The 27,808-nt window shown below is 35.2% G+C and overlaps 4 protein-coding genes across 10 annotated transcripts; 2 read left to right on the top strand and 2 right to left on the bottom strand.

Moving 5' to 3' along the window:
• The first annotated feature begins 2,300 nt into the window (after window positions 1-2,300).
• On the top strand, window positions 2,301-4,879 carry LOC115977693. Of its 5 annotated transcripts, XR_004088586.1 has the most exons (5): window positions 2,303-2,802; window positions 3,170-3,824; window positions 3,980-4,071; window positions 4,362-4,560; window positions 4,652-4,879. XR_004088586.1 is itself a non-coding variant. In XM_031099710.1 (4 exons), exons 1-4 carry the CDS (start codon window positions 2,333-2,335, stop codon window positions 4,492-4,494), a joined length of 1,350 nt encoding a protein of 449 aa, XP_030955570.1. In that variant the 5' UTR covers window positions 2,301-2,332; the 3' UTR covers window positions 4,495-4,642. The 5 variants fall into 5 exon arrangements, 4 of the variants coding, with proteins under 4 accessions (XP_030955570.1, XP_030955573.1, XP_030955571.1 ...); XM_031099710.1 differs by lacking the exon at window positions 4,652-4,879 and having other exon boundaries at window positions 2,301-2,802; window positions 4,362-4,642; XM_031099713.1 differs by lacking the exon at window positions 4,652-4,879 and having other exon boundaries at window positions 3,524-3,824; window positions 4,362-4,642.
• Window positions 4,880-5,223: 344 nt separating this feature from the next.
• LOC115977690 (glutathione S-transferase zeta class-like) lies at window positions 5,224-12,091 on the bottom strand. 3 transcript variants are annotated; one of them, XM_031099705.1, is made up of 11 exons: window positions 11,832-12,091; window positions 11,634-11,745; window positions 11,512-11,568; window positions 11,279-11,364; window positions 11,118-11,192; window positions 9,346-9,399; window positions 9,149-9,230; window positions 7,915-7,976; window positions 6,862-6,921; window positions 6,123-6,250; window positions 5,224-5,559 (listed from the first exon to the last, which is right to left on the bottom strand). In XM_031099705.1, exons 1-10 carry the CDS (start codon window positions 11,832-11,834, stop codon window positions 6,140-6,142), a joined length of 702 nt encoding a protein of 233 aa, XP_030955565.1. In that variant the 5' UTR covers window positions 11,835-12,091; the 3' UTR covers window positions 5,224-5,559; window positions 6,123-6,139. The 3 variants fall into 3 exon arrangements, with proteins under 3 accessions (XP_030955565.1, XP_030955564.1, XP_030955566.1); XM_031099704.1 differs by having other exon boundaries at window positions 5,224-5,578; window positions 11,832-12,088; XM_031099706.1 differs by lacking the exon at window positions 11,512-11,568 and having other exon boundaries at window positions 5,224-5,578; window positions 11,832-12,088.
• Window positions 12,092-14,232: 2,141 nt separating this feature from the next.
• Window positions 14,233-19,325, bottom strand: LOC115977692 (glutathione S-transferase zeta class-like). The gene is made up of 11 exons (XM_031099709.1): window positions 19,243-19,325; window positions 19,024-19,123; window positions 18,891-18,947; window positions 18,705-18,790; window positions 18,527-18,601; window positions 16,931-16,984; window positions 16,725-16,806; window positions 16,477-16,538; window positions 15,741-15,800; window positions 15,169-15,296; window positions 14,233-14,569 (listed from the first exon to the last, which is right to left on the bottom strand). Exons 1-10 carry the CDS (start codon window positions 19,243-19,245, stop codon window positions 15,186-15,188), a joined length of 690 nt encoding a protein of 229 aa, XP_030955569.1. The 5' UTR covers window positions 19,246-19,325; the 3' UTR covers window positions 14,233-14,569; window positions 15,169-15,185.
• A 7,053-nt stretch (window positions 19,326-26,378) lies between these two features.
• LOC115974119 lies at window positions 26,379-27,440 on the top strand. Its single transcript, XM_031094335.1, has one exon. The coding sequence runs from the start codon at window positions 26,379-26,381 to the stop codon at window positions 27,438-27,440; it is 1,062 nt and encodes a 353-aa protein (XP_030950195.1).
• The last annotated feature ends 368 nt before the right edge of the window (window positions 27,441-27,808 follow it).

Genomic DNA, 27,808 nt, shown 5'->3' with positions numbered 1-27,808 from the left:
TTGAAAACATCATGAAATGCTAGTTGAGCTACAAGGCTCTTGGCTATTTTTACAAAGTGCAAGAGGATTAGATAAAATTTTGTTTTTCAACTTTTTATGATTAGCTTATTATCATATTTTCCATTTATAATTTTTCTTTTTCAGATTTATTGAAAATTTTAAGAAATTGAAATAACTATGGAAAATTCAAACATGCGAACTTTGTGCAAACTATCAAATTGAGCAAATAGGCAAAAATATATTACTATTTTGACTTTATTAACTATTTTTATTGTATGTTGGGACACACAATAATGAATTTCCATTTACCAACACAATCATATCCAAACAAACCCTGCCACCATCAAACTCTACCATCACCCCCTACCCCAGCACCATCACACCACCAGCTACCATCATCTCACCCTTACGACATCACCATGATCACTAGCACAACCATCAGGCCACCTGCAATTGTATTCACCACAACCACATACCATTTTTGTATTCACAAAAAAAAAAATGCAACATCAGCCTATCCCAACACTACCCCATTATAGCTACCACTAAATGCATGTTGCAAACATGAATTCATGTGCCCCAACCACAAGTTGGTAAAGAGAAAGAACAGCAAATCCTTTTTTTTTTTTGATAAGTAAGAAAAATATTTATTGAAAAAAAGACTACTTAAGACACAAAGTAGCCAAAAAAATACAACGAAAGGAAGGAAAACTATATACAAAAAAAGAACATCAAATCCTGAAAGTATTTATTGGAATTTAATAATTTATAACCATGCAAGGCGAAGTACCAAGATTATATGGATATAGAACCACAGGACAGATTGAAACCACATCAAATAGTGCTTATTAGATAAGAACCTTTAAAATTGTGCCTTGTGAAAAAATATAAATATAATGAAAACACTGCCGGTTCAAGAAGTACCCGAACAAAATTACCGTTTGGAGATACTTCTCATATAATTTCATAAGTGATCTTGGCCTCTCATAACCATCATCACTGCAGAACAATGCATAATTCAAGATAGAAATTTGAAATTTGCCTAATATCAACCCACGAATAGAACAAAGTGTAAAACAAAAAATACAAAAAACAAAAAAAAAAAAATCAAACCCACAAACCAATTCAAACTCAAAAAACAATAAACTGTCCGTTTGGATTCAAATGAATCCAGCGTTTTCAGAGTCTGCGTTTTCTGAATTTTTTTTTTTCCTCCAGCCGCACTATTTGACCAAGTCAACTGTGAATAGTGCATTCATGCACTGTTCATGAACCCACAAATTCCACTTTTCTGCAACTTTTTCATTAAAAATGGGTTCCACAATACTATTCACACATTTAAAAATTATTTTGCTACAGTGTTTTCAGTTTCAATTTTCAGTTTCAGCAAAAATAAGCTCAATCCAAATGAACCCAAAGTTTCAATCTTTTTTAGCAATTCTATTAGAAATTCAATACAGAAACCAAAATAGAAAAAAACTTGGTCAAACCAAAGTTTCTTTGATTTTTCCCACTATTTCTCGGCAACCAAATAGTGAACTTTGTACAAAGCGACTCACCTTTTTTTTTAGTTTTGAGAGACTGCATAGACACTGAAGGCACTCAAAGTTCTGTACACGTTGCTGTGACTTTATCAAATCTTTTGGTGAAGGCGATGAATCTGAAATAGTGGAAACTGAGAGTGAAGACTGAGTGAGAGAACAGTGAGTGAGAGAAGAGGGTGAGTGAGAGTGGAGAGGGTGAGTGAGTGAGAGTGGCTAAGGTTCAGTGTGAGAGTGAGAGGGTGAGTGAGAACGTGAGAGTGAGTGTTTGCTCTGTGTTAGAGAGAGGGTGAGTGAGAGTGGAGAGTGGAGAGTGTCCGATCTATGTGAGAGGCGTTAATTTTGAAAAAACCCAACTTGAAATCGAGTCTTAGAGACTCGGTTTCCCCTTTTTCCACATGGACCGACCACGTCAAACCCAGATGGCCACGTCACATAACTCGAGTCTCAGAGACTCGAGTTCCAGGTATACTCCATGTGGAATTTTGCCACATCAAACTGGGAAACCGAGCCTTAAAGACTCGATTTATAGGCCCAAAATCGAGTCTTTGAGACTCGAGATGTTAGTAAATTATATAGTTTGGAAACCGGAACTACTAACTATATAGTTGGAAAATTATGGTTAGTTTTCCATTTTCGCCCTTAAATGTACTTGTCTAGTATGTGCAGCGCATAAAATAAATAAATAAAAGAATCTCCCCACAAAGGAGTAATATATATATATATATATATATATATATATATTTTTCATAGAAGGACATTTGGTTGCTTGGTTTGGTAAAACTAAAAAGATGAGTAGTGGTGGGGTGGTGGTGTTAGAGTTGCCACTGGGGGCAGCGGAGGAGGAGGAGGAGAGTTTTGAACTGGAGAAAGCAGTGTGTAGCCATGGACTGTTCATGATGCCACCTAATCAGTGGGACCCCGTTTCCAAGACACTTCTCCGCCCACTCCGTCTTGGCCTTGGAGATTCAGAATCAGTGATGGTCCGTATTTCTCAACACCAGTGGGCCCCTCGCTCACTCCATGTCCGAGTTTACTGCCATAACTCTCCCAATCTCTCCCGACAACATCGAGAATCAGTGCTGGCTCAGGTGTCACGAATGCTGCGTTTGTCTGAAGATGAGGAGAGAGCTGTGAGAGAGTTCCGAAATATGTACGACAATGAGAAGAAGAAGAAGGAGAGCAGCTTTGTGGGCAGGGTGTTTAGGTCTCCTACCTTGTTTGAAGACATGGTCAAGTGCATGCTCCTCTGCAACTGCCAGTCAGTTTCTCTCTCTCTCTCTCTTTTTTTACTACTTCCATTTTTCTATAGATAAATGTATGCTTTCATTTCCCATACCTGCCAACTGTTTGACATTATGCCTTCCCATTCGTGTCGATTAATGACCTCTATTACGTAAATACTAATAAGTAGTAGTACTAACTCATATCTCACACTTTACCAATCTACTACTACTACTTTATACTTAACAACTATTCCCAATTTTAGAAACCAAGCTATATATAACTTGGACCATAAATATGACTCTTTTGACAAAGAGAGTAAAAACTTCAAAATCACTAGTCTTTTTCTTTTTAGTAACTAGACCACTAGATTCGCTAAGCTAACGCTAATAAGACTTCAATAGGTGGTCCAGGACTTTAAGCATGGCTAGAGCACTTTGTGAGCTTCAGTTGGAACTGCAGCCTCAATCATCCAGTCTGTTATTTGTGGCTGATTCTGCAGCTGCTGCTGCAAGCACCAACTTTAATACCCCAAAACCCGATAAGGACCACTTCATTCCCAACACACCAATACCACAAGAGTCCAAGGTTTCAACAAATTTTACAAATTCTGGGTCTATCAAAGCAGACTGTGTTCCAGCTGATATTGTACGCGATGATGATGATGATTATTCATGTCTAAACTGCAAAACTTGTCAGGCTGCGGATGAACCACACAACATTGCTTCTGACTATGATACCATTGGAAATTTTCCTAGCCCCACAGAATTAGCAAACCTTGATGAAGGCTTTCTGGCTTCAAGATGCAATCTTGGGTATAGAGCAAGTCGCATTTTGAAACTTGCTCGGGATATTGTTGAAGGCAGGATTCAACTAACACAACTTGAGGAGGCCAGTAAAGGAGCAAGCTTTGCCAAATCCAGCAACTACGATAAGTTGGCTAAACAGTTGAAAGAAATTGATGGATTTGGTACTTTTACATGTGCCAATGTGCTTATGTGCATGGGATATTACCATGTCATTCCAACAGATTCTGAAACTATTCGGCATCTAAGAAAGGTACCCTTTTGGTTCTTCCTCATGTTTTTGTCATTACTACCGTTGAAAAACTAAACATACGAATATGATTGACGTTTTCTTAATGCATGGAGAAATTCCACCCCTACCGTTGAAAAACTAAACATATGAATATGATTGACGTTTTCTTAATGCAGGTCCATGCGAGAAATTCCACCGTTCAAACGGTACAAAGAGATATTGAAAGAGTATATGGGAAGTATGCACCATTTCAGTTCTTGGCATACTGGTGTGTATATATATCATACAAATGAATAATTTTTAGATATTCTCCGAGTACGGAGAATGATGCTCTCTCATCTCACATTTGTAGTGGAGTCCACTCATTAAATTCATGGTGGAGTCTACCATGAATGTGAGAGAAGGGCATACTATTTCTCCGTATTCCGAAAGTACCTAAAAATTTTCCTATTAGAATAGTATAATTATGTATCAAATACTATCTTCTTCATATTTTTCTTTTAACATTTTAGTAATTCTCATCAACTAATTTTGCTACTTAATATCTCCTTTGATTAGGTCAGAACTCTGGCACTTCTACGAAAAGACATTTGGGAAGCTAAGCGAAATGCCATGCTCTGATTATAAACTAATAACTGCCAGTAATATGGAAAGCACAAGTAGTACAAAAAAGAGGAAGAAAAAATGCTGAGCAAAGTCAAGCCCAGCATTAGCTTGGATAACCAAAAAATATGCAAAAAGCCAATTAACCTGCTATGTTGGTTCGCTTATTATGTATCACTGTTTTCAAGCACGCTGAAATTGCTTACTATTTCAACAATTTCTGATGCATGTTTAATTGTTTATAGGCACTATCTTCCCCTCAAAGTTGTCAACATTGAAGTAGCAGCCATGGCAGCTTGCCATACTATGCCTAAGTGTAACCACCAGCTTGCCATGTGTAGGCACCTGCATGGCATTAGAAAGCCATGCCATTGGTCATGCACAAGCAATTTACATGATCCTGTACTTTGGGTTTTTTACCACCTCGCTTCTTAATGTTGTCTCCAGTTTTCTGTAAACTCAAGTTTCTGTTTCATAATTCTCTTTTTCATTTTAATATAGATCCTTTTTCAGATCCCACCCCCCACCAAAAATAAAAAAAAGCTTATGCAGGCTTTGAGTTTTTAACCATCACCTGGAGGGAAAGATTCGCATTATACAAATTGAATGAATGAGGCACTTCAGCTCACCACTCTCTAACCATCGTTTCTCAAATGCAAGTTGATAATTTCCTTCCCAATTGTGGATGGTTAAATAAGCCTCTCACAAATTATTTATAAAAAAAATTAAAATAAAAGCTCCACCGTCTTTCTTAATTTACTGGTCTTTCTAGCCAACTGGTACGTCTTATCCTTTCAAAGGACAAGATCTACATCTGAACTTGTTACTGCAGATTTTTATTTGGTTATTAAATGAACTGTAAAAGAGTTTCTAAGGAAGTCCTAACACATTTTTTCTGCTAGAAATACGATATTTTATTGGTATACGCCATAGGAAGAAAACACACAGGTAAACAAAACTATAATTTTAGTGGATACAAAAGCAAATCAAGGAACTTCAAACAGGTAACCAAACCATTTATTGAATGTATCAGCTCACCATCTATTATTATTCACATTATTCCACTACGTTCGATGAGGTGACAACCTTCATCACGGCACCTTTATCTTTATACAAATATGCCTTGAAAAGCTCTATCTCGAAGCTTGATCATCTGGCAGTAGCACTTTATGCTGTAATTTTGAGATTGGAAGCGTAATCTTAAAAAAATTTCAATAAAATTCATATATGCGTGTATACATACATACATATATATATATATATATATATACATCTCCCTCTGTTCTTGGATGTGTGTGGTACTGTTGTGGTTCAAGTTACAAATGGTGTCTCTTTTTGCGATATTACATCACTTCAAAACTTTCAATTAGGTTAATTAATGTTTTCTCAAGTCTAACATTGGATTACATGTCCTCCATATGCTTATCAAACATTTTTTTACCATAATTTTGACCATTTTTTAGATGAGATAGTTCTTAATTTTGATATTTAGCAAGCTCAATGGTCGTGTAGGTCACATCATCCAATGCTGAACCTAACTCATATATACTACAATAACATCAAAGCCTTAATCCCAAATTTAGGGTTGATTATAAATCCTGAATAGATTAGTTAAGGTCAGCCACATGTGCATGTGTGTGTCTATATATATTCTAGACACACCTAATCAATAAGAAATGTCTAATAATTTCTGATTTCTACAATGTTTCTACGTACCTTTTCAACCCATTGGTTTAACTAGCACTTGCTAGAGGAGTATCTGGCTGCTTTTCTGGCATAGCATCTTGGAAAGCTGGTATCTCATTGTATGCCTCATTCAATCTGGATAAGAGAGGGAATTGAGTCTTCAAAAAAAAAAAAAAGGAGAAACCTGTCAGCAGATACAGATACAGAAATGAATATTAAAGTAGGCCCTAAATTTCAAGATTACTAAATATAGGTGTTATCATGCATATTTCTCTGCATGTGTGTGTGTGTGTGTGTGTGTGAGAGAGAGAGAGAGAGAGTTTTGTAGCTGTATAATCATTAAACAAGGTAGAAGAAGCAACAAATGGGGCAACCAATGCATAACTAATAAATCCAAAAATATCCATAGCAACAATTCTAGCTTGAGGATGCACAAATTCATACATCTCAGACCAGAAGCAAGATTTTCACTGACAGAAGAAGACTAAACAAGGTCATAAATTTTTTTTAACTACTGTAATTCCACAAACTCTTGATGGCCGAGGTCAAAGAACAATTTGGCATTAAAGCAGTTTGAAGATAAAGTTAATATATGTAATGAGAACATTGAAAATCAACCCCTAACCTTTATCTTTTGTTAGTGGTTTTTCTGAAGGAAAAATAATTGTTACAAGACTCAAGACTGCAACGTTTTTCCCATTAATATAAATTATATATGTTTTCTACAAATCAAATGTAACTGGCACATTAATTATAGAATGAGCACTACCATGTCAACATTGAACCTTTTAATTGCTGCATGAATCTGAGGAGCTAGAAACAAATCTGCCTGCAAAAAATTGCAATGCATTACATTACATTAAGAGAAACACCTTAACTCATAAACTAAATCCATGCAAGCTGCTGTTATGTAGTATTTTAGGAAGTGAAATTCTAGCATGTCATGCACTGTGAAACTAATACGTGTAGAGTATAAGACTGATGCAAGAGTCTAATTTAATACATGGAAGATGCAAGTCTAATGCAATACATGGAAGATGTTAACATGGTATGGTCACTATGGTGACATGGCACAATTGAGTGACATGGCACATGGCCAGCAAAGCTTCAGGGCTGTATTTCATATGTCCCATGTGACATAGCATGTGATTAGAATGCATTCCCCAAATTCTATCTAGCCTAAACAGAAGCACATCACATTCCCTGCATCAAAATACTGACTTCGGCACAATTATGTATATTTATATACTTAAGTCAAAAACTTAGTGCTTAGAGTTGAGTATGGTGCCTTCATGTCTTATAATCCATGGTTTGGGTTTGGGAGAAGAACCATCTTCAGATTGCAATCTTTAAAGATTGAGAAGTGGGTTCTGCTATTTTATATTGTGTTCCGCTGTCGGTCTCAATACTTAAGGTTGTAATAGATTTACAAGCTAGCAAAAGAAAATCTTTGTTTGGTTGTAGAAGATAGACCAACTTCAGGATAGTTGACGACTTCCTTTGCAAAGGAGCCCCTACCAATATTGGAACATTTTGGTAGTAAAATAAAAATTCATAGCAATGGCCATTCTTTTAGTCTTTCTCTATGCAGTGATCAATTTTAAATTTAGTTTCAACAGATTTAGGGTGCATGATTATGTGTTTATGGTTAGGCACCTTGTACATTCAATGTAGATAGAGAAAAAGGGAAAAGCATTTGTAACAGCTGTAAAACATTGGTAGAAACTTCCAAAACCCTGACTCTTCAAATGTTTACACACAGTGCAGCATATTGTATATACAAGTTTGCGGGCACAGACACAGATGATGCAGGAAACCAAACCAGGTAAACTTCATCTCCAGTAGCAAATCTTCCAGCATAGTCTTTTAAAAGCCTCTCGAGTGCTGAAACAAATGCAAATAATAATCAAAATAAGCCTAAAGCCATTAAGGAGCAGAAACCATCCCATAGTGGCACAAAAAGTTCACATGTGATTGGAATTTCCAGGGAGAGGAACCCAGTTGTTAAAAAGATCAAGATAATCCATGAAAATAAAATTATACAAGCCCTTGTTTTCCCCCAAACTATTTGGATGATTTTTTTGGGAGATACAAACACTAATCTGATTGTCCAAACAAACAAACATGTATAATCCCTCCACCAGATCAAGAGTCAATTGTCCACTTAACATGTCTTCCTTACTCCAGTTGAGTATCCATTTGTAGTAAGCTCTATTGAACTTACAAAAGAAATTAGTATCAAGTCTATTGACTATGTGCCAAAGTTATTTGCTAATCCCGTTAACCACAGGCCATGGAGGGAGTTTGGAACTGATACAGAGAATTAAAATCAGGATCCAATATCATTAGTTAGCTGCATCTCCTAAATAGCTCATGGAAGGACTAATTTCTCAGCTTTTAACTTTATAGTGCACATATGTTTGCAAATACTATTTATCAGATAACTTCACTTACATCTTGCTAAATTTCTATGTGTTTTCTCAATTTAAAAGAAAGTGTAACAGGATTGGAGGAATTGGTCTTGTCATCAGCTTTTAAATTAAACCAGCCTCCAAACATGCGAGACTGGCATGGTAGAAAGGTGTTTTTGAGTTTTTTGCTCTCATGGGCCACAAAAACTTCTTAATTTTAATTCTAGGTATTATGTCTAAAAAATTACCAATTGTCCTAAAAGCTTAAACTATTAGAAAATGGTGAATTTAATCTTAATCTAACACTCTCCCGTCGCCCGTGGGCCTAAACCACCCTTATTAAGTAGGGCCCAACATGTGAGAATTTTATAAATGGGAGGTAAGCTGAAGACATGGTTTGAACCCAGCTCCTCCTACTTTAATACCATAATAAATTACAAATTATCCCAAAAGCTTAAGCTATTAGGAAATTGTGAGTTTAATCATTTAATCTAACAATGTCTAAATGTTGTAGTGTGTAGCACAATCCAGAACTGATCTGGTATCTACTTATTCTTTCAAATCTTACATCTTTATTTTTTTTCCTGCTTTGGGGCCCACCTGCCAGGGAAGGGGGGAGTACTGTGCAGCTTAGTCAAATCTTACCTACAAAGCCTTTTTTGATATAATGTTGAGCCCAAGCAAGTTTCACATCAGGATCAGAACTAATTTTTTCCTCAATGCACTTCTGTATATAGGAGGAAAAGCAGCAAAACAAAATTTATATCATATAAGTTCTAACAATTTCATGAAAATAACAACATAGGGGTATATAACCACAACAGTCTCACAAGGATATATACCAGTGTAGCTACTTTTTGAAGAGGCTGAATGCTTGAGGAAACAATATTGGCAGCCTACATATCAAGTTATAAAGGCAATTCCATTATTGTGTGAATATTAGCAAAAAATGGATAAGGTACAGCAAAGAACTATGCCTGATTAGATCAGGAAGCTCAAAACATTATACCATATCCTCAAGGCTGGACAAGAAAGTAAATCCGAAGAGTAATTTTGAAAAATATTATCTAAACTAAAATATTGTTTTCGTTCCTAAAGTTTGCATGAATTTTTTTTTTTTCATCCCTAAACTTTAAAAAGTTTTTTTACCCTAAACTATTGAAAACATTACACCATTTGTCATTAAACTTTAAAATTTTCTCTTTTAGTCCCTAAACTATTGAAAATAGTTCTTTTATCATCCCTAAACTTTAAAAAAAAATTTCCATACTAAGTGTGTGACCAATAGTTTCTTGCCAATTGTTCATCTCATGTGTCCTTTTTTTTAAATGTAATGGTCCATGTCAGACATATCAGATAATCTAATGCTAAAAATAGTACCACCTAAACACACAAGATATACCTTACAAGCAGTGGACAGAAATATGATAAGTGTAATGTTTTCAATAGTTTAGTGATGAAAAATGATCTTTCTAAAGTTAAGGGACGGAAACTGAACTTCATGAAAATTTTACAAATGAAACAATACTTTTTCCTATTACTAGATCAGTCCTTTTAGTGTTATTTATCATGTGTGGCACAATAACTTGGAGGTGTGTTGGCAAGGTTGTATGGAAAAGAACCCTCCCCATTTGCTTTTGAAATGGGGTATCCAATTCAAAGTGAAGATTTAGTATTTAAAAAAATCTAAGGCTGAACATGATGCCACCTAAATCAGTTATCATTCGTTAGTTGGTGGAATACAATTTTAAATGATGTCACACCAAATACATCTTAGATTTCAGAAAACCAAATCTTCACCATGACATAGACCATTTTAATTTAAAAGCAAACATAGGAGCCTGATCCTAGGCATCAATATACAAGGCAGAATTTACTTTATTTCAAAATTACCATAGCGGACACAGCCATCCTTGTCAATGTGTACCCCAGTTCACTTAGTATATATGTGTAGTAGGCTTTATACGCGTTCTTTAATACAAATTATAGGTAGTTGTCTGCATAAGTTTCACCAAGTGGGAAGGATAGAATAGTAGACAGAAACAATTTTCATCTTATTAATGTGGCAAAAATGCCAGAGGTAGTTCCAAGTGCAATTACATGTTATCAGCTCCTTGCAACATCATGTCAATTGACCCTATCAAGAGTTTTTCAAGTTAATCCCTAAATTGTTCCAACCTAATTTGCCAAAGAAGACTAGGAAAATCATGAACCAATAGAAGGCAGCAGAAAAGAGATTACAAAGCAAAAACATAGATAGATCTGAATGCTACTAAGTCTATGCCTCAAAACACTGCACTACTTTGTTAATGAGTTTATGGTAGGGGAATCATAAGGTGTTCTATGTTTGATGATGTGGCATTTTGTTTAATTTTTTTTTAAATTAAACAATACACAATGGCCTTACCCAACCCAAATCTGTTTTTAAAGTCCAAATTCAGATTCACGCATTATAAGCCCAAAGACAGTAGGGCCAGAAGAAATCTTGTTCAATTTGTGCATGCACCTCCTAAAGTGACATGAGTATAAGTATAAGCCACTGGTGGAGGTGGTGGTTGATAAAAGTTATTGTTAGAAGGTCGAAAGAGTAAAGAAAGCAGATAGTAGATAGTACCTGGTAATTGATGGCTCTTTTGTGAATATCTTGGGGCAACAGTGGATAGTGGTGAGGATACTTGTCTTCTAAATACTGTGAAATGGAAAGATTGATGAATGAAGAATTAATTTGTAAAAAGGGATGGATATATAGAGAATAGGAATACTATACGATGATACCATGAGGATGGCAAAAGAGTCGGCAACTAGGGTGTCTCCATCGACGAGCACAGGAACATTACCACTAGGATTGAGCTTTATAAACTCTAGGATAGATAGATAGATAGATATGTAAAAAAAGAAAAACATACATGAAGAAATAAACTGTAGTACAAAGGCAATTTACTTTTAACTTTAAGGAAAGGAAATAGCAAAAATAAGCAGTTAGAATATAGAGGCGGTCTCGGTCTCACCGGGGCTCAATTGCTCTCCCTTCAACAAGTTAACTGATTTGTACTCGTATTTCAGCCCTAATCAAAAATAAAATATAATAATTGAATGAAGCATTAATGAAGAGAAAGAAAAAAGAAATTACCTTTGAAGTTGAGGGCAATACGAACTCGGACGGAACAAGTGCTCCACCAGAATGAATACAGCTTCAGCTTCTGCTTCTTCACCTCACCGCTTCCACTTCCACTTTCACCTTCCTAATCCATAATAATAATAATAATATTACAAAACAAAAAAGACGATAAATAGATAAGAGTAACTGGTAGTGGCAGTGGTAGCATACCATTTAAATTTAAATTTAGAGTGAGATTTGGTTTTGTGAATTCCAATTTTTTATTATTACAGAGCAGCTGCAATGCAATGCAGCAAATCAGCGTTTTTAGGGTTTGTATTGACCCAGACAGGAACAAAGGAAGGAAAGTTGTTTGAAGAAAAAAGCTTTTGCTTTTCCAAAATCCAACACCGCCAATAATAATTTGATTCTTTCTTTCTTTTTCTTTTTTTTAACATCTGCCAATGTCTTCCCCCATGGCCCATGCGAATTTACCACCTCATTCCTTCCAACACATACATTACATAATGTTGAATTTAGCTTCATATAAAATATTTATAAGAAATTTTCTTAATGCCGCAGCTCCAGCCTGCTGAAGGCAAAATATATATATATATATATATATATATATATATATATAGAGTAGAGGTTATTATTGCGTACTCCGAGATCTTATATAATGTGTGATACTCACCCTTAGGTGAGAGGCAGTGAATACACTCTTAAATTACTTAATAAATTTTTGAAGGTTAGTACGAATGCGCCAACTCTTCTTTTGGTATATTCTTTGCAATATAATTATTAAATATTATCTTCTTCACAGTTTCCTTCCTATAATATGCTTTTTTTTTTTTTAATTAATTGATATTGCTGCTTTAGTATCTCCTTTCCTTTCCTTTCATTAGGACACAACTCTGCCACCAACTCTTCTTTTGGTATATTCTTTGCAATATAATTATTAAATATTATCTTCTTCACAGTTTCCTTCCTATAATATGCTTTTTTTTTTTTTAATTAATTGATATTGCTGCTTTAGTATCTCCTTTCCTTTCCTTTCATTAGGACACAACTCTGCCACGCTCTGATTATACACTAATTTTACTGCCCACTGTCAATTGTTACAATAAAAGAGAAAGCAAAAAAAAAAAAAAAAGTGATCCCAATGCCCAATCCTAGAATTAAAATATGCTAGAATCTAATTTATATTCCTTCTGTGTTCTGTTCTGCTCTTTGATTCACCTATTATTTTTTATCAGCCACGCTTAAATTACTCAACTGTTATAAAAATTTATATGATACGCACACGCCTCATTTTCCCCTTCATTCACCTATTATTTTTTATCAACCACGCTTAAATTACTCAACTGTTATAAAAATTTATACGATATGCACATGCCTCATCTTCCCCTTCGCTCCTTAACTCTCAATAATATCTTTGATAATATCTAATCTAAGCATGGAGCTCAGCCCCAAAGGCCAGGCCAGGCCTTGCATTGGGGGAAGTTGTCAAACATTTGAAGTAGCCCATCAGTATCAAACCATCTCATGCCCATGCCTAATTGTGCGACCTCCAACTATACTTGTCATGTGTATGGGTCTTGGTCTTGGATGAAGTGAGCCAATATTAACACCCTTCCCTTGGAGTTTAAGGGCATGTATAAATCATATATATATATAAATATATATATATATATATATATCCTGAAGTTCGTCCTATATATTGTAGCTGACCCAATGAGTAGAGAATATGTTTTAATTTACTCAGTCCACAAAATTTTCAATTATTGTTACATTTGATCTCTAAATTTTATATTACAATGAAACTTTTAAGCTTTGTCCAAATTTTCCATTTTTAGGACAAACCCCCTCGTGGTTTGACACAATTACAATTTAGTCCCACAAACTTTTTCAATTGTTAGATTTTGACTCTCTGAGGTGGTATGGACGAAAATGAGATTGTGAGAAGTATTTTGAATGGAACCCTAAACAATTTCATTTTAGTTCAAACCTTAAAAAATTAAATTTAGCAATTAAAAGTTTGTGGACTAAATTGCAATTGTCACAAGGACGTGTGACACCCCTTTTCCTAGTAGATAAAATTATTAACATATATAGAATAGTTTAACGGTAACCACTGTTACCAAAATTTGAAGAAAATTAAATACTACTCTGATTAAAACTTGCATTGAATCAGAAAGCCATGCCCTTTGTCATGCACAAGCAACGTGCGTGATCCTGTACTTTCATCGGATTTTGCCACCTCACTTCCTAACGTTGTATACAGTCTTATGTAAACTCAAGCTTCTGTTTTGTAAATCTTCTTTTCATTTTATTATAAAGCCATTTTCAGACCAAAAAAGAAAAGGGGGTTTATGCAAAGCTTTGAGTTTTAAACCATCTCCTAGATGGAAAGCCACGCATCATACAATTAGATGAATGCGGCACTTCAGCTCGCTACTCTCTATAGATTGTTTCTCAAATGCATGTTAATAAATTTCCTTCACAAAAGTGGATAGTTAAATAAGCCCCTCACAAATTATTACCTAAAAAAAAGCTCCTCAATCTTTCTTAATTTACCGGTCTTTCTAGCCAACTGGTATGTCTCATCCTTTCCAAGGACAAGATCCACATCTAAACTTGTTACTGCAGATTTTTATTTGGTTATTAATGAATTGTAAGAGAGTTTCTAAGGAAGTCCTAACACATTTCTGCTAGAAATATGATATATTATTGGTGTACAACAGGAAGAAAACACAGGTAAACAAAACTATAATTTTAGTGGATACAAAAGCAAACTGAACTTCAAGGACTTCAAAACCAAACCATTTATTGTACGTATTAGCTCACCATCCATTATTATTAACGTTATTCCACTGTGTTCCTTAAGGTGACAACCTTCATCACAACACCTTCATACAAATATGCTTCAAAAAGCTCTATCTCGAAGCTTGATCATGTGGCACTTTATGCTGCAATTTTGAGATTAGAAGCATAATTTTATTAGAAAATAAAGTTTCGGTTCAACAGGAATGACAATTTCAATCAAATTCAGATATTTTTCTTTTTTATAACCAGCACTATTATGCAAAAGACCAATTGAAACAATATACGTTAGCCCTCTATTATGCAACGCACACAGATATATATATATATAGTGTCTGTTGTTGTTATTCTTGTTCTTGTTCTTTTTCTTGTGGTCTTAGTTACAAATGGTGTATCATTTTGTGATATTACATCACTTAATAACTTTTAATTAGGTTAACATTTTTCAAGTCTATCATTGCATTACATGTCCTCCATATGCATACCATCATGCATGCTAAATTTCATATTAATCTAATATCATTCACTATACACTAAAACATTTATTTACCGTAATTTTGACCATGTTTTAGATGAGGTAGTTCTTAATTTACAATCATCTCAATTGGGTAAGCATCATGGGCATTTGGAGGTCACATAATCCAACATTTGAACCTAACTCATATATATATAACAAACATTCTAGACACAGCTAATGGATAAGAAAGGGCTAGTAATTTCTGATTTCAACAATGTTTCTCTGTACCTCCTCAACCCATTGGTTTAACTAGCACTTGTCAGAGGAGTATCAGGCTGCTTTTCTGGCATAGCATCTTGAAAAGCTGGTATCTCATTGTATGCCCCATTCAACCTGGATAAGACAGGGAATTGAGTCTGCATGGAAAAAAAAAAATTGTCAGCAGATACAGATACAGAAATGGACTTTAAAGCACACCCTAATTTCAAGATTACTGAATAAAGGTGTGGATGAAGAAATTGAAACATCTCAAACCAGAAGCAAGATTTACACAAGCAGAATAAGACTATACAGATTTTTGCTACTACTGTAATCCCACAAACTTTTTTTGATACATCAATAGTTAGGAGTGGGGGGATTTGAATCATGGTTGGAAACACCAGAAGGTGTCAATTGAGCTATAAAGCTTTTGAAAACTGTAATTCCACAAACTGTTGAGGGCCAAGGTGAAAAAAGAATTTGGTGTTAAAGCAGATTGAAGATAAAATTAGTATATAGAATGAAAAAAATTACATTACATTTAAATTAAATATATTCATCTACAAATGGTACTGGCACAATAATTATAAAGCAAGCACTACCATGTCCACCTTGAACGTTTTAATTGCCAAATGAATCTGAGGCGCTAGAAACAAATCTGCCTGCAAATAATTGTCAATGCGTTGCATTACATTTTGAAAAAAACCTTAATTCATGAATTAATTCCATGCAAACTATTCTTCCGAGCATTTTAGGAAGTGAAATACTACTGTGCCATGCAATGTGCAACTAAGACATGTTGAACTGACTTTAGTACAATTATATAAATTCATATACTTACGTCAAAAACCTAATGCTTAGAATTGAGTTTAGTGCCTTCATGTCTCATAATCCATGGTTTGGGTTTGGGAGAAGAACCATGTTCCGATTGCAGTCTTATAGATTGAGGAGTGTGTTCAAATATTTTATACTGTGTTCTGTTGGCAGTTGAAATAACATTACAAGCAAGCAAAAGAAAATCCTTGTTTGGTTGTAGATATTAGAACAACTTCAGGATGCTTGGCAACTTCAGTAGCAAATCCCTAGAAATATTGGAATATTTTGGTAGTAAAATGAAAATTCAGAGCGATGCAGAGATGCTTTTAGTATTTTCTCTGTGCGGCAGCCAATTTTATATTTAGATTCAACAGATTTATGGTGCATGATTGTGTTTAAGGTTAGGTACTTTGTACATTCAATGTGGATAGAGAAAAAGAAGAAAAGAATCCTTAACACAGAAGCAGCATATACTATAATCAAGTTTACAGGCACAGACACATATGAAACAGGAAACCAAACCAGGAAAACTTCATCTCCAGTTGCAAATCTTCCAGCATAGTCTTTTAAAAGCCTTTCAAGTGCTGAAACAAATGAAAATAATAATCGAATTAGACTCAAACCCATTGAGGAGCAGATATCATCGCATGGTGGCACATAATTTTCACATGTGACAGGAATTGCCAGAGAGATTTGGAGAGATGAACATTAATTTGATTGTCCAAATAAACAAAGAGTACGATCCTTTCAACAGATTAGTCAAAGCTTACCTACAAAGCCTTTTTCGGTATGATGTTTAGAAAAAGCAAGTTGCTGTTGCTCATCAGGACTAACGTTTTCCTTAATGTATTTCTGTAGATAGGAAAAGCAGAAAAACGAACTTTATATCATATATGTTCTAACAATTTCATGAAAAATGACATCTTAATTTTAACAGAGGGGTATATAACCACAACAGTCTCACTCAGATATATACCAGTGTAGCTAGATTTTGAAAAGGCTGTATGCTTGAGGAAACAATATTGGCAGCCTACATATCCAGTTATAAAAGCAACCCCATTAGTGTCTGAATCTGAAACATACTTGCAAAAACACGTGTGAATATTAGCAAAAATGGATAAGGTACAACAAAGAATTATGCCTGATTAGATCAGGAAGCTCATATCCTCAAGGCTGGAAAAGAAAGTAAAACCAAAGTGGGATTTTCAAACATATTATCCAACATGTAAAAAAGAACAATACTAGTGTTATTCACCATGTGAGACACAATTACTTGTAGGCATGCTTGCAAGGTTGTTTGGAAAATAATACTCCCCATTTGCTTTTGAAATAGAGAGTGTCCAATTCAAAGTGAAGATCTAGTATTTAACAAATCTAAGGGTGAACATGATGCCACCTCATTTAAAATTAGTAATCATTCCTTATTTGGTGGAATAGAATTTTAAATGATGTTGCACCATATATATACATATTTAGATTTATGAAAACTATATCTTAAACATGAGATGGAAACTCTCATTTTCAAAGAAATTGGAGAGGATCCTGATCCTAGGCACCAATCCACAAGAAATAATTTAGTTTATTTCAAAATAGCCATAGCTGGCATAGTGGCATAGCCATCCTTTTCAATGTGTACCCCAGTCTGCTTGGCAAGTGAAGTAGGCTTTATATACATTCTTCAATGTAAACTATAGGTGGTTATTTGCATAAGTTTCACCAAGATAGAATTTGAAGCAGAAACAATTTTCAAGTTATTAATGTGGCAAAAAATGATAGAGGTAGTTCCAAGTGCAATTATATGCCATCAGCTCCTTGCAGCCTCATGTCGTGAGTACCATTTCTCCCTTTACTCAACTCCTGATACTCTTTTTCCTTGGAAACCTGTGTGGCGCTCAAAGATCCCTCCCAGGATTGCTTTCTTCTCGTGGACTTCCGCCTTAGGAAGATTCTGACTCTTGATATTCTCTGGAATAAGGGAGTTACAGTTGTGGATTGGTGCTATATGGGTAAAAGGAGTGGGGAATCAGTGAATCATCTTCTTCTTCATTGTCCCATTGCTTCTGAGTCATGGACTTTGGTATGGGCTATATTTGGTCTTCTATGGGTTATGCCACAAAGTGTTACTGACCTATTTTCAGCTTTGCAAGGTCCTTTTTGGTAAACATCGAAAGGTGGATTTGTGGAGGGCTGTGCCAGGACTAACTTTACTGGATTGGAGTTGTGTTTTTTATCCTTTTCCATGTTCTAATTTTTTAGATACGCTTGATCATTGTAATTTAAGAGATTGATGTACATGGGTATTTTGATTAATAAACTTTCGTTATTTATCAAAAAAGAAAAAAAAGAACTGTTTCAACCTCAGTAGGCATAGATTGAGTTGAATGTGACTAAAAAGTCTGCCTTAAAACACTGCACAATACTAGTTTGGTGATGCTTTTTATGGTGTGAGCATCAATTATAGATTATAGTTATGATTAAGAAAAGTGTAAAATCGAAAAAGAAGGAAAGAAATGGAAAAAAGAAGGTTAAAAATGAGATGAGTGTAATTAAGTTAAAGGCAGTATGTTGATACCTGGAAATTAATGGATTTTTTGTGAAGATCCTGAGGTAACAATGGATGGTAGTGGGGGTACTTTTCTTCTAAATACTGTGTAAGTTAGTTAGTTAGTTAAAAATGTAAGAAGAATTGATGATTAATAATAATAATAGGGAAAGTAGAATGAGAAAAAGAAAGAGATAGAGATACGAACCAATAAGATGGCAAAAGAGTCGGAAAGCACCAAGTCCCCATCGACAAGCACGGGGACATAACCAATAGGATTGAGCTTTGTAAACTCTTTTTAGTTACACCATACATACATACATATAAACATACATAAATAAAAACAATAATAGAAAGTAAAGTAAAGGTCATCTAACTCTAATTCTATTCTCACCGGGGCTGTATTGCTCTCCCTTCAACAAGTTAACTGCTTTGTACTCATATTTCAGCCCTAATCAATCATCAAAAATAAATGTAAAAATATATTAAGATAGATTGAAGAATTAATAAATAAAGAAAGAAAGTACCTTTCAAGTTGAGGGCAATACGAACGCGGAACGAACAAGTGCTCCACCAGTATGAATACAGTTTCAATTCACTGTCTTTCTTATCACCGCTTACGCTTGCCTAACCCATAAAATCATTTCAATTTAATAATATTACACTACATTTGTTATAATATATTTTAGCAAACAAACCATATATATATATATAGATAGATAGAGTGAGTAGTACCTAGTACCTACCATATTTCAATTTGATCCGATTTGGTCTTCGTAAAACAAAACACTTCTAATTCTTAACGAGGGAAGCCGCCGGCGATTTATTCTGATTAATAGATACTATTATTTATTAATAAGAAGTAAAGGAAATATATATATATATATATATATATATGTGACAATTACAATTAAATCGTGGCCCGGCCCTGCCCAGCCCAGCCCACAAAAAATAAGAAACAAAGTTTCCTTTTCTCTTTCTCGTACTCCGTAGTATTGTAAGAATAACTAGACACCCTAGGTTTTTTTTTTTTTTTTTTTTTTTTTTTTTTTTTTTTTTTGGAAAATTTAGTGAGCGTGTGCTCAGAGATTTTTCTATTATAATTTCGGATCACTATATTTTCCAATAACAAAAAAAACCTAGGGGTGTCTAGTATAAATAAATACCATTTGAGGAGTCCACATATTCTCTAAGTTTAATATCAAGTGATGAAATCTTTTTTGGTGCATGTATTATTTTTTTGAACCCAAGCACAAAAGTTTAATAAATAAAAATACCCGGATAAAAATCTATAAAACATAGGTTTTTATTTTATAGATAGTGTTGGAAGTTGAAGAAGCATTTTTACCAAGTTTTGCCCCTACTTAAACATAGGCTGTAGGGGTATTTTGGAACAAGAAAAAATCTGATCCAAACAGAGGAAACCCCTTAAATAGTAGTATAGATAATAAGAAGGGGAATATGCTAACATCACATCACAAATCGCAATGTTTTATTACCTGATTATTCATTTTTTCATTTCATTTATTATTTTTAATTTTTTTAAATGAATTTTATTATTTTAATTTAAATAACATTATATGTATTTTCACATACTTTTTCACTCACACGTATTTTCAAAAATACAAACAACGTTACTAGAATAACATTACCAAACAAATCCATATTTTTTTTATATAAATTTAATATTATTATTATCGCTATATTAATATTAATCAAGGTTTTAAAAACCTGTATGGTGAAAGAACTGGAAAATGAGCTAATTATCGATTTTCTGGTTAGATCGAAGTTCGACCGATGGTCGAACCGGTGACATCATAAATAATTTAATTATTATTTATTTAAATTATATAAATAATTAATAATTTTTTAATATACTAAAACTAACAAACCAATAGTAATAAATATGTTTCCTTTAAAAAAAAAATACAAGTATATAAGTATCTAACATCTTTTTAAAGAATTTAACATAATAACATTATAAAACTATCATCCTTAACATAATAAACTTTCAACAAAACCAAATAAATAAGTTAATTAATCATTACATTTACATCCAAATGGCAAATAGCAAATAAGTTCATTACATCCAAATAGCAAATAAGCTTTAAAGTTTCAAACAAACAACTGCTAAGTTTTGAGACCAAGCCTCATTCATTACCAGTGAAGTCCCGAAATGGAGAACTTGAGATGAAGCTGAGAACATGAATGGAGAATCTGAGTCTCTGAGATAAAGTTGAAAAAAAAAAAAACTGAGAAAATGATTAAAAACAAAATCAAAATCAAAAGAAAAGAATATTACCTGATGAAGCCGAGAAGCCAAGAGCAGAGCTCAAACACCATGAGGAAAAAAGAATAAGAAAAAACCAGAACACTTCAGACGCCGAGAGGATGAAAAGGGAAAAAAAATTTGAAAGGTGTGCGTGAGTGAGGCAGAGAGGCAAAGAACTTGAGATTGAGATGAGTTGAGTGAGCTAAGAGTTGAGATCATGAGAGTGAGGTAGAGAGGTAGAGAGCTTGAGATGAGGCGTGATTGCATGAGAGTGTGAGAGTGTTTAGGCGCGAGAGCGTGAGAGTGTTTAGGGTTATTTTTTAGGTTCCTGGCCAAAACAACGTAGTTTTAGGCTGGGGAAAAGTAAAAAAATCTCAACTGGTTCGACCATGCAGATTCTCGGTTCTCCAGTTGAACTAGCTAGTTTTTGAATTTTCCCAATTTTTAAGCTATTTTTAGTTTTTGCCCATAACCGGACCAGATTGATGGCTGGGATCGGCTGGTCTGATTTGGTTTTTAAAACCATGATATTAATAACTAGTCGCTGGCTCATGCAATGCACAGGAACTTACCTACTTGTGAGGTAGACTAAAATAATTTTATAAAATCTTAAATTGATTAAGAAATTACACTATTGCATAATTTGTTCTTGTATGACTTCAATTTGTGTTACAACTTGATGAACAAGTCATTGTTTGAACGTGCAATAACTTACAAAAAATTTGTCAAATAGTTTCAGATATAGTAAAAAAAAAAACTCAAAAATTCAGATATTAAAACTTTTAAAATATCAAAAATGTTAAAGAATAAGATGATTCACTGCATAGAAATTATTGAAACAAAACAAAATATATATGACTAAACAATTGAGAAATATAAGAAAGATAAGTTACATTAAAAAATAATAATTTATGGCTATAACTATTGAAAGGAATCAAAAGATTCAAAACCTACAAATTATAGATAAAATATATATGTATATATTGTGTGATTGTGTGTGTGTGTGTGATTGCACAAATTCAGATGTTAAAACTTCCAAAATGCCAAAAAAGATATATAATTAAAGAATAAGTTATTGAAACAATTCAAAAAAATATGACTATTCAAAAGAGAAATATAAGAAAAAGAAAAAAGTACATGAACCCATAAAGTAATTTATTTTAAATTTTAACAGGTCTAAACTTTAAACAAACCTTATTAGCATGTGGCCCATGCTAAAAAATGTTGAGTAAGAGCCCACGTTAAAATAATGAAAGCCATACATCTTTTTAATATATTGTATATAAGATTTTTGCCTAAAAAATTAATATATTTTCATATCGTGAGGTGAAGCAAAGATGTAGAATTTTGTTTCTCATTGGGATATAGAATTTGGTAATGTATCCACCCAAACCACATGACAGGAAATCAATAGTGATTAGAAGGCCACAATCTTTCATGTCAGAGCTCTCTTTTTTTTTTCTTCTTCTTTTTTCTTTTTCTTTTTTACCTAGCAAAATTGAGAAGAATGGAATTCGCTTAAAAATTGATATGCTCATTCTACTGTCATACTACATAGGATTAGAATGACCCCAATTAATTAATACCTAAATGTGCCTTTTATCCTTTAAATATATAGCTTGTTCAATTTTTTTTTTTTCCAGGAAAAAAATATAAAGGGGCCTAAAACGTTTTTTCATTTGGGTGATTTCCACTATTGGAACGACTGAGATCACAAGAAATTGGCTAATTTGTAAAGGCTACAAAGTTAACTAATTTGTTGGACAATCATCTTTTTCTTAAAAATAACTAAAAAAAAAGAAATAAATAAATAAACTAATTTGTTGGACAAATCTTGCTTGTCTATCATTCTAAATCTTCTACGTAAAAGGATTGCCAAATCCATAAATATTAAATGAGTTGAGATATCATAATTCCACCAAAATAAAATGTGATACTTAATTTTCAAATTAAATTAAGTCGTAGGTAAAGAGTTAATATTTATCTTTTAATTTTTTTTTTTTACTGTTGGAAATGCCTCACTCACCACATCGTCATTATTTGAAATCCAATGCTTATTATATTGAAATTTATCTTCTTTCACTGTAGGTAGGCTGATGACTTATCATAAAGGTTGCCAAGTTTATGTGATGTAAATTGGTGCAAATAATTTATAGCTTCCTAGTTTGAGTTTAAGTTAGACTTGTTAGAGAGATAAAGTTTCACTCATTGTTATGTTTAGACTAAACAAAAAGAATTTTGTTTTAAAAAATGATAATGATGAGTTTGAATTTAAGTTGGACTTGTTAGAGAGATAAAATTTCACTCATTATTAAGTTTGGATTAAACAAAAATAATTTTATTTAAAAAAAATTGATAATAATGGAGCAAACTCTAGAGAGATCAATAAAAAGTCAAAGGCATCGGTTTTATCTATACTATTATTTAAGGAGCTTCCCTTGTTTGAAAACTTAGGAGTGTGATGATTATTATGTGTAGTGAAATTATTACTCATCACACCCCTAGGTTTTTTTTTGTGATTGGAAAATGTAGTAACCCCAAATTATAATAAATGCTCTAAATTAACCCTTACCCAAAAAATAGAAAAGCCTCACACGCGTGGTCAGAGACTAGTACTACTATTTAAGGGGCTTCTCCAGTTTGAACTAGATTTTTTTTTGGTTCCAAATATCCTTACAACTTACCTTTGAATAGAGGCAAAACTTGGTAAAAATGCATCTCAACTTCTACTAAAACACTGGCTACAAAACAGACCACTCTCTTAATAGTTTTCAAATTACTTTATTCATTTATAAAAAATAAAAAATAAAAAAATTGGCAAAGGAGAGACGGATGATGAAGCGGAAAGCTATAGAAGGAGTGAAATTGGCAAAGGAGAGATGCAAGGGCGTGATAGATAGGATGGAGATGTTTGTTTCAATCTAGGTGTGGGTATGGGTGTGTTGACAGTTTGAATATTGGGCACCTTGAGGCTATTGTTCATATTCTCCACCAGTCTTTTATAACTGCAGTTTCTCGAGTTTGCAAACCAATTCCTATTACCAATTCCTCACCTGTCCGTCATCATCTTGATACTCTCAATAGGAACCCTGTTTGGATTATTGTATACGATCGAAACCCCACCTACATTTCTTGGGATTCATCCCCTAAGGGCTTCAAATTTTGACTTCAACAACTCCTTACTTTAGCCCGCTCTTCAACGACTTTGAAACCATCCTCTATCATTCTTATCTTCTCCAATGGCCTTTACAACACCTTTGTTAGACAAAAACTTTGGGAAGAATTCGGGGTGTCGGAGATTGAATTGGATTTTTATGTTTTTGACTTTTACTTCTCCGATGATTCCGATTCTGAGTGGGTAAATGTACTGGGAAGATTGTATAGAGGGGCATGTGTGCTTGAAATTAAGGTGATGATGATATTACTGTTTTAAGTGCTGAATTTGATGTCAAAGGCTCAACAACAACAACTGTTGCTTCAGTTGCGCCAAAGCTTTTGGAACTTGCCGGTGATGCAGAAAATAATGCATTATTGCCTTGGTGGAATGCTTCAGGAGATGTATATATACTTGGGTTTTTTTTTTTTTTTTTTTTTTTCAATCACGCACGTTTTAGAACTATACTTCTGCTTTATTACATAATTGCAATGTATAACAAGTCCCAAATTAAATAAAAAAATAGATAATCAAAATGTATTTTGAAATTTGCATCCCCCAACTCACTAGGCAATGACAAAGATCAAAGATGATGATAGCTCATCGTGTTTTGTAGCCCATTCTAACAGTTTTCCAAGTAAGATTTGTCATTAACGTATAATTGAAATTGTGGGGGCTATGGCCCAAAAATAATGTATTGGGCTTTAGGCCTTAGGCCTTGTCCGAAGACACTAATAAGTCCGCGAAGAGGAATATGATTTAGGTGATTTACTTTACAAGCCTCATCATTGGGAGACAAAGGGAAGAAGGCCTAAGGAGGAACTTTTCCTCGAACACGGTAAACCCAGACTAAGTGTATAGTCAAGTGGTTGAAGTACATCCCTTGAACACGTGAAAGGGAAGAAAGTTCAAAATATCTAAAGAAATGCTGCCACCACCATATTAAATGCATTACAGTTACTTTTCTGGTCACATTAATGTGGAAAAGACCCCTGAACAGTATTGTCTTGGCTGCCACAACTCACAAAGGACTAAAAAGGGTGTCTGATGGGATGGGTGCTCAAGTGGAGGTCTAGATGATTAACAAGTGTAAGGCCCAGATGATCAGAAAGAGCCTATATAATGCAAAGAAGCCCCCATGAAGTAGGGGCGAAGAAAAAGAAAGGGGATAATACTGTAGCATCCAAAAGAACTCTAATGTAATGATTTGTAATCATAAATAATATCCCAAGTCTCCTCGGACAGAGGACTTTTGACTATAATAGCTTTATTATTGTCTGTTTATTCCTCACCTCCATGCAAGCCATTGCTCAACTCATCTAATCCTAATTCTTTGACCCATACTCTACAAAATTCATTGTATTAGGCTTTTTGGACCAGGATCCTGTGCGGTTCGGGCTTGGGCACCAAACTTTGTCCTTACAATTGGCACCGTCTGTGGGGAATAACCTCGGTGTTAGTGAGTGTAACGGTTAAACATGATTGGGCTGGGTCCACACCAAGAAAACCCACGCCGAACCGATCCCCATCGGACAAAACCCATTAGGCCTCAGCGGCAAAGTAATCCTCCTAACCCTAAGCAAAATCAGGGCAATGAAAGGAATCGAGAGGGGAGTGTACATGCTACCCAAACGAGCCAAAGCCATTCCCAAATAGGTAGTCGCATATCCCAAAGACAAAACAATCATCAGACCATGCAGCAAGAGATCGATGACTTGAAAAGGAGATTGTGCCATGCACAGCAAAGGCGGTTCCCTACTAGTTCCGACATATCCTCTAATGAGGAGGAGGACGTCAGTTACAGGCGGAGATCAAGAACTCCCCAAAGCGAAACCTTCTTTTATGAGACAGAGCAATGCCACGAACGGAGACATAAGAGCCCATCTGGTAAGGGCTTGGGTAATGATGCCATGAATAAAGTTATGGATCAGATCTCTAAGTCACCCTTCATGCAAAAGATAGAAGGGGCTGGACTACCCCGGCATTTCCACCAACCTACGTTCACCATTTATAATGGCCGAACAGACCCTGTGGAGCATGTGAGTCAGTTTAACCAAAGAATCGTCATCCATTCTCGAAACGAGGCTTTTATGTGCAAAGTTTTCCTGTCCAGTTTAGGACCCGTGGCGATGAGGTGGTTCAACAGCTTGAGAACAAACTCCATAGATTCCTACAAACAGCTCACCCAAGCCTTTGGCTCTCGTTTCATTACGAACAGCAGGGTTCCTCAGCCTCTGAGTTCATTATTGTCATTGTCCATGCATGAAGGGGAAACTTTAAAAGCGTACTCGGACAGATATTGGGAAATGTATAACGAGATGGATGGTAACTACGACGACGTCGCCATCAGTACGTTTAAAAGCGGTCTCCCCACCGAGCATTGTTTAAGGAAATCCTTAACTGGTAAACCTGTTACTAGCGTTCATCAACTTATGGACTAGATTGACAAATACAAAATGGTGGAAGAGGACCAACTACAAGGGAAAGGAAAGGAAAAGATCATGCCTCACAAAAGGAATGATTTTAGGTCGGAACGATACAGCAATAACCATCCGAGAAGAGATTTTGCGGGGCAATCTGGGTCAACCAACATGCAAGCGGTTAACACCGTATTTAGAGAACCGGTACAACGGGTTTTGGAGAAGGTCAAGAATGAGCCATTCTTCAAATGGTCGAACAAAATGGCCAGAGACTCCTCAAAGCGCATTAGAGTTTGTATTGTCAATACCACCAAAGACTGCAGGAACCTATGGAACCACCTGAATCAGCTGGTTCGAGAAGGAAAATTGCGGCACCTGTTACATCCTTCCAGCGGTCATCCGGGTCAGGCAAACCAAGAACCCCGTAGAGACATATCTCTAAGACCTTCCATGGGCACGATAAATGTCATCCTTGCCGCTCCAGGAAGAACCGACTATTTTCCCTCCAAGGTAATGTCTGTGGCTCGGCTCTCCACCGAGGACAATGATCGGGAATCCAAAAGGTCTAGGAAGGGAGCCTCACCTGTGCTGGGATTCTTGGACGAGGATAAGATCGGAACCATCCAACCCCATGATGATGCTTTGGTAGTTACACTTAGGATTGGGGGGTTTGATGTGAAGAGAGTACTAGTAAACCAGGGCAGTGCTATGGAAGTAATGTACCCTGATCTGTACAAAGGGCTGAACCTAAAACCCGAGGACCTAAAAGCATATGACTCTCCTTTGGTAAGTTTCGAAGGGAAGACTGTTACACCAAAAGGACAAATCAGATTGCCTATACAGACTGGTTCAAATGTGGTGAAGGTGGATTTTATCGTGGTCGACGCCTACTCACTGTACACGGCCATAGTGGCCAGACCTTGGCTCCACGCCTTGGGAGCCGTTTATTTTACACTTCACCAGAAGGTAAAATATCCATCAGAGGGCCGAGTAGAGCAAATTATAGGAAATCAAGCCATGGCTAGACAATGCATAGTGGCTGCCATCTCACGCCAATCCAACGCAGAACCCTCGGCTCCTACAAGAAAGGACTTATAGCAATCAGAAACCTCGGCAGTACCCGTCGATGAGCCAGCCGAGGAGATAAAATGTGAGAGTCTAGAAAGGGTTACTGTTGACAACGACCTAGAGAGGTTCTTTCAAGTCGGCTCGGAACTACCCATTCGAGAGAAAGGGGAATTGATTGGGTTTCTAAGAGAAAATGTTGACATATTCGCATAGGATGCCTACGATGCCCCAGGAGTTGATCTGAATCTCATTTGCCATTACCTAAACGTTAACCCATCCTCTATTCCCAAAAAGCAACCACCCCGACGCCCGTCAAAAGAGCATGTCGACGTTGTTAAGGACGAAGTGACAAAACTGAAGAGGGTAGGGGCTATCAAAGAAGTTTTTTACCCCGAATG

This window comes from Quercus lobata, chromosome 2 (assembly GCF_001633185.2).
Source record: "Quercus lobata isolate SW786 chromosome 2, ValleyOak3.0 Primary Assembly, whole genome shotgun sequence".
Taxonomy (NCBI): Eukaryota; Viridiplantae; Streptophyta; class Magnoliopsida; order Fagales; family Fagaceae; genus Quercus; species Quercus lobata.
Note: the sequence above shows the minus strand (reverse complement) of the source record. Positions and strands in the feature narration are given on the sequence as shown.